Raw genomic sequence first — 6,871 nt, forward strand, 5'->3', positions numbered from 1 at the left:
ATGAAATATTATACTCCCTCCGTATCAACTAAGTTGAGACATAACTTTTGAGCATGGAGATTAAGAAATTGTGTTGAAAAATAAGATAGAGGAGTAAAGTAGAAAAAATAAAGAGAGAGTAAAGTAGATAGTGGAATAAAGTAAGAGTGATTGGATGTATTGTTTTTTGTTAAAAAGGAAATGACTCAACTTAGTTGGGACATCCCAAATAGGAATACGATTCAACTTAGTTGGGACGAGAGTATTACTTTTATATTTAAGAGTATAATTTTGGTATAACGGTAGTATTTTAGTATGGCATACCAAAATCCGACATGCCGTAAAAGTCCGACATACCGAATTTCAATGCGAAATACTTAAAAGGCGGTACGGTAACACTATTGAAATTGGTTATTACCGAAAATTCGATATACCGAAGATTCGGTAAGATAAAAGTATGATTTTTACGCAATATTGAATTTTTGGTACGGTTAGCTTATGTACCTACCCTTAAACTAAATGACTGTAAATATTCTTCACATATTCCTTTTTTTAACACCAAGAAACTCACATCAGCTTCTAGGTTGAAGACATAACCAAGAAGGATTCCTAAAGGTAATCCAATCAAGTAATATGAAGCTAGATTCACATATGCCACTATGCCTTGCTGCCCTGTTCCATTAGCAAAACCTACACAAAAAATCATCTTCTCTTCTGTTATAAAAGCCACTGGTTTTATCATATCTGTATATGCTTAGCAGAGATGGCTCGCCTGATAGAACCGGCTGAACGCTGTTCAAGAGCAGTAAAAGCACCAGAAGTGGAGACAGACGAGCAACGGCCTTGGCCACTTCCTCATTGTTGGTGAACAAGTAAGCTGCATTCTCCCTAAACACCAAGAAAACTACACACAACACCAATCCAATGGAGAATGATGTCCCAACTGCCACCATAATCGACAACTTTGCCGCCTTAGCATCCCTCCTTCCCAGCTCGTTCGAGACACGCACACTTGAAAAGCATGATATATATGGCAAGTTTGGGAAATCAAAAGAAACAATTGCTCGTCTGGGGCTAGAATTAGTACCCTGTTGATGCCATAAAACCGACCGATACCATCATAGCCCATCCGCTGATGTTAAGGCTGCTGAACATGTCATTAGAAAGCGCAAAGATGAAACTAACGAACACGAGAGGCGAACAGAAACCATACCAGATAGAAAGAGCATTAATTGTGACCTCTGCATTTCCCATGTTTCCGGCCAGAAGAATTAGTATCGTGCTGTAACAGAATTTAAGGCTACCGATACAAAAACGAAGCAACAAAAACAATTATTAGTATTCATTCAAATATGTTAGGATATATAGCAAAGCGATCTAACCAGATCATCACACCGGATGAAATAGCAAGCCTGGTTGTCCGTCCAAGATCCTTGAACGCTGAGGCTGTGAAGCCACTCCACGTTTCTTGGCAACCCCCGCGCATGATGTACACAATCTGGCCTACATTCGGAATAAGAAACGCCATAACAGTAGACACCATAACACCAATAACACCATACCTCAACTTCATAGACAGAAGCCAAGAGAGGAAGACGTGCACTACCAGCGAGAGCACTGCATAGAACGAGACAACAAAGTTCTTGCTCTGCGACTGAAGGAACGCGTTGCAACTGTACATCACAGCATATAGAAACCCAACAGCCACGAACCAAGGAGCATACTTTCCTGCCATATCTGCAATGTTATGATCCTGGCCTATTGTCTTCAGAATTGGAGCAGCAAATACGAACAGCGGTGTCATCAGGGCTGTGACAACGAGCGATATAATGCACGACTGCTGGAGATATACGCCTAGCTTGTGATAAAGTTTGGCGCCAAACGCTTGCCCACACAGCGTCCCCACCCCGGTAACCATGCCAAACTGCATAATCCATGTTATAAGCAAAAAAATCAGATGATTTCTCCACGCATTGTTTGCAAAATTTGGATATGACTAAAGGGTGTGTGCCTGCAGGCCAAGGACAAATCTGAAGATGACGGTGTAGACGAGGGAATAAGCAGCAAGCTCTGTGGAATCTATTTGGCCAATAAAAGCTTGGCTGATTACAATTATTCCAAATGTTGAAAAGGGTACTAAGATAGCTGGACCAGCAACAATCCACATTTTCTTGGTCTCACTCCATATCTTATTTGTCACAGACGACGAAGGCTCTGTCTGGCCTACATCGGCTTCTAACAGATTTGCATAGATGTCACCTCCCATTTGATGCTTGAGAAATTCTCAGACTAGATCTTCTGCAATATTCAGGCGTTTTTTCACTTGTCAAAGAGAAGAAATCGGAAGTAGAGCTCGAGTTAGATCAGAGTTTAAGCCTATTTTGCAAGTCAGGGCAAATTAAACAACCAACAAGGATCTCATTTTTGAGTTCTAATTCAACATATGCATGAAGTTGCTTGAATCAACACAAAAAATAATTAAAGACTAAAATACATAAATCTGTTAGTACAAAAGAAGCAGATGTAATGCGTTCCATTAAAAATTGAAGAGAAAGACCTCATGTTTTAATGAAGATTGAAATGGACTCACCTCTATTGTCTTCTACTTCTTCTTTTCTCAATGTATTCTTTTGCTGTTAGAACCAATGTTTTAAAAACCGGACCGACAAGCGAACCGGCGTCATTACTGGTTCACTGGTTCAACCGGTTCACTGGTCGAACCATTGGTTGAACCGGAATACTGTTTATATATATATATTTATTTATTTAGTAGTAAATAATAAAATTTAATCAAATATTTTATCAATAAATATTATAGTATTATACATTTAATAGTATTATTATAGAAAACAAGTTTTGTACTAGTATATTAGAATATTTAATGAAGTTAATAATAAATTATAATACACAATATTAAAAACTAGTATTAAACTCTATGTATAATTATAAACTCCTATATTATAAAACATTAGTGATTATAAAAGTATAATTAAAATATAAGAAATATATTAAAATTAACAATTTCTTAAAAGAATATATAAAATTAAAATGAATTATCTTAAAAGAATATAAAATTAAAAAGAATATATTTTTAGTGAATGATAGAATTTTATTAATTTTTTATCAACAAATATAATTAAATATATAAATTATACTAGTAGTAAGTTATTGTAAATAAAAAATTTAATATTTATGTATAAAAATAAATAAGTTCATAGTATTATTTTCAAAAAGTAATGCGGCAAAATAATATTATACACAAAGATATATGAATAAACATAAATTAAAAACATATATTTAGTAAATACTCCTAGTATATAATCAAATAGTAGTAAACTTTTAATATAATTAATCACATATTCTTAATATACATATACACGTATTAAACACGAATTATTAGTTTATATAGATAAATATTTCGTGTTTAACATATGAAAATAATTTATGTTCATGTTACTACCAAGAAGTCCTTATGGTGTAGTAGTAGAATTGTTGGTAAGTTCACCGGGAGGTCTTGAGTTCGACCCCTATCAAGGCCAAAATTTTAGAATAAAATTTTGAAAAGCATTTGAACCGGTTTCCGGTTCCCGGCCAGACCGGTCCGACCGGCCGGTTTCGGCGGTTCATGACGGTTGAACATGTCACTGGTTTTATAGTGCTAACCGGACCGGACCACCTACCGGTTCGCGGTTGAACCAGTCGAACCGGCCGGTCCGGTCGGGTTTTTAAAACATTGGTTAGAACGTTCGCAAGCTATATAGGAGTAGTATATGATATATATAGGAATTGGTAAAAGATAAAAAAACAACAACTAGAATTTTGTTTTATTTTTTAAATCCCACCTGCAATGGGTGTTATATTTTTTAAACTTGAACGTGTATCTCGCTTGTGACTTAGCCTGTCACAGTTTTTGATTTACAACTCTCAAAAGGAAACAGTCATGCATATCATCTCCAAGAAAGTTTTTAATGGGTTAAATGGAGAGAAAATAAGAAAGTAAAGTAAGCGAAATAAAAGAGAGTAAAGTAGAAGAGGGAATAAAATAAATGAAATTATATATTTTGGTTTTACTTATAAAAGAAAATGACTAAAATAATTTGAGATATCTAAAAATAAAATATGACTCAAGTAACTTGAGACGGAGGGAGATGTCACAATCTTTTCTAAGATTATTCGATGCCATCTCCAAGGTGTTACTACTATTTTTATTTTCTTATAATAATTTTGAATTTGATTCACTAAGATATCAAGGTCAAGTAATGTTTCAATCGTGGTGCTATATTATAAGGTTCTCATTATGATCTCCTTGACACTTTGGCGTACAAGTGTCAAGTTACAACCCTCCCCCCTCGAAATTCCACAAAAAATAATTAATTCAATGATTACGTCGCAGAATTGAGATTTTTTTCATTATAATAGATCCAATGCATTACGGTGGAATTCACAAGTTATAATCAATATATTCATACTTTCATGCCAAGTTATAATCAATATATTCATACTCTCATGCCATTCCTTAGTGTGTTACCATCTCCGTACATAATTAAATATCTCATATTTGACCGACCGGTATAAATTTTAATGATTTGTTTGCTTTATAAAGAAAGTGAATAAAAAAATTTAATAAAATATAAATCTACTTTTATATATTGATTTTATAATGGTAAAATATTAGTAAAATTTAGATTCCACTTATCAAATACAACAAAAATAAATGAGGCATTTAGGTCCCACTTACCTAATAATAGTATAATAAAAGGGTTAATATGAAAGCATTATTTATCTCATTAAAGAAAAAGCCCATCTTCCTTGACTCATAAAAAGGCACAAAAAAGGAAAAATATACGAATCACCATTTATCCCTTTTTTTATAGTCAATTTCCTTCTATCTTTTACCATTCTTCTGCCCTTATTTGATAATCCTAATCTTGCTGAGTTATCAAGGAAATTCACAAGTGTGCCATTAAAGAAGTAAGCTGTTAAGGGCGTTTTCCTTAACAAGCACCGGCGGCGAGTTTCGCTCGGCGGTGGAGATAAATTTCCGGCGGCCAATAGGCTCGGCGGACGATTGCAGAGTTTCTGTGCGCGGGAGTCGCTCCCGTCGGGCAGATAACTCGGCGATTGATAGAATACTCCGGCGTCCAATTAGGATCGGCGGAGGGAATCCAAAATTAGGATTGGAAAACACACGTTATATTTGGGAGAGAAAATATTTCATTCATTGATTGAATGAATAAAAAAGATAACAATCTATCCTATTTATAATGCTACTGACTTAATGAACAAGAAAACAAAGATATAGAAAAAGATATGCTAAATCCCTATAATATCTAAACTAAATAATAATAATAGAGGTTCGTATCAACTCCCCCACGGTTAAAATCCACCTTGTCCTCAAGGTGGGAACCACGAAGCAAAAAGGAGAGTTGAAAGCAGAGGCTTCGGCGATTTATCTCCTCCGGGATCAAATGTAAATATGCACGATCGCTGTATTCGAGCCAATACAGATCCATTTCGTACCCCACCCTTTATCTCGAACTCCCATTGTGTTGGATCAAGAAGATCACCACTCTTGTCATCAAACACCGAATCAAATGTAAATTTCCTTTCATCAACAGCCAGTGAATCTTTGGAAAGTTTTCTCAACATCGCACCTTCATTTTCACCCCAAGAATTCCAAACATCATTTTTGGATGGCCCTCGAACAACATTGGATGAGTCGACGACATTCTTCCCTTCGTCAGTAGAATCGTCCCCCTCATCTTTGTCTAACGATTCCTCTTCCTTCTTTTTCCTTACTCGTTTCTCACTAGGCAATCTAATGGCAACGTTTGATACAGATCCTATATCCGAACTGACAGCAACACGATCCCCGGTCTTATTTGCTGCTGTCTCTAATGTGGAGTCCTCGAAATCACCAAGCTCCTCTTCTTCACCAATCTTCTCATCATATGCCCCGACAAGCACTTGCAGCGGCGTATTGTCGGTCTTGACGATCTCTTCCATGGCCTCGTCGTTTGGAACATCAAGATTAGCGCCCCCATTGTTAGCGGCATTGTTGGGAACATCCTCAACTAGATTATTGTCATCAATATTCTCCTCAAACAATGCATTCACGTAGGCGAGAAGAGCGGCTTGCTCCATTCTATAAATCCGTAATTTCTCGTTGTAATCGTCTAAGGCCGCTTGTTGGACAGGTGTGAGTGATCGAACCATGAGTTCGGGATTATTGGGGAGACCACGCTGTTGCCTCGAATCCCTAAACTGTCTGGACTTTTGAGGCAGGTTCACAGAGCCGGATCGGGTCCGGGCAGCTGCAGGCAGCATCGTTGTGTGGTGACTCGGAGATTGGTTGAACTGCTGTGGCTCTCCAGACGGGTGGTAGCTGCGGCGGGGTTGGTTCGGCTGTTGCCAATCCAGGGGGTCGGTAGGTTGATTGGGTGGTGGCTGGTATGATGGCAGATGGTGGCGCCGAGGCTGGCGGCTCACGTACGGGCTTCTATCAGGCTGATAGGGATGTGACTTGTCCGGTTCCAAACAGGATGGTTGTTCCTCGCAGGTAGAACGACGCACGGGCAGTAGTGGACAACGGCGATTGGTTCGATGTCTGGGCGGATCCCAGCAACTAAGTGGACGCGGCGGTGGTTGATCATAATCCGAGTACCCCTGCGATGTCCGGTGAGGCGGTGGTTCCCAACAAGAGGGTTGTCGCGTCGGTGGAGGGTCATAGGGATCGAAATCCTTGAGTGATCGGTTACCGGGAGGATCCCAACAGGTAGGGTGGCGGATCTGGACCGACTCCATTTGGTGAGGCGGTTGCGTATCCCGGTGGTATTTTGCACGGCGCCCAACTTCGGTGTAGCTGCGTGACAAATGGTGGGGGTCGGTGTAT

General features: G+C 38.3%; 1 protein-coding gene across 4 annotated transcripts; it reads right to left on the reverse strand.

Moving 5' to 3' along the window:
• Positions 1–647: 647 nt before the first annotated feature.
• On the reverse strand, positions 648–2,564 carry LOC121803420 (protein DETOXIFICATION 21-like). 4 transcript variants are annotated; one of them, XM_042203085.1, is made up of 5 exons: positions 2,537–2,564; positions 1,991–2,277; positions 1,362–1,903; positions 1,193–1,279; positions 648–1,067 (listed from the first exon to the last, which is right to left on the reverse strand). In XM_042203085.1, exons 2-5 carry the CDS (start codon positions 2,243–2,245, stop codon positions 884–886), a joined length of 1,068 nt encoding a protein of 355 aa, XP_042059019.1. In that variant the 5' UTR covers positions 2,246–2,277; positions 2,537–2,564; the 3' UTR covers positions 648–883. The 4 variants fall into 4 exon arrangements, with proteins under 4 accessions (XP_042059019.1, XP_042059022.1, XP_042059021.1 ...); XM_042203088.1 differs by having other exon boundaries at positions 648–1,123; XM_042203087.1 differs by having other exon boundaries at positions 648–1,279.
• Positions 2,565–6,871: the final 4,307 nt, after the last annotated feature.

Source organism: Salvia splendens, chromosome 5, assembly GCF_004379255.2.
Source record: "Salvia splendens isolate huo1 chromosome 5, SspV2, whole genome shotgun sequence".
In the NCBI taxonomy this organism is placed as follows: domain Eukaryota; kingdom Viridiplantae; phylum Streptophyta; class Magnoliopsida; order Lamiales; family Lamiaceae; genus Salvia; species Salvia splendens.

Coding starts and splice junctions, on each gene's coding strand:
- LOC121803420 (XM_042203085.1), bottom strand. CDS start 2,245: ATGGGAGGTGACATCTATGCAAATCTGTTAGAAGCCGATGTAGGCCAG. Junction 1,904..1,990: donor GATTTGTCCTTGGCCTGCAG/GCACACACCCTT, acceptor TGGATTATGCAG/TTTGGCATGGTTACCGGGGT. Junction 1,280..1,361: donor TCATCCGGTGTGATGATCTG/GTTAGATCGCTT, acceptor TTGTATCGGTAG/CCTTAAATTCTGTTACAGCA.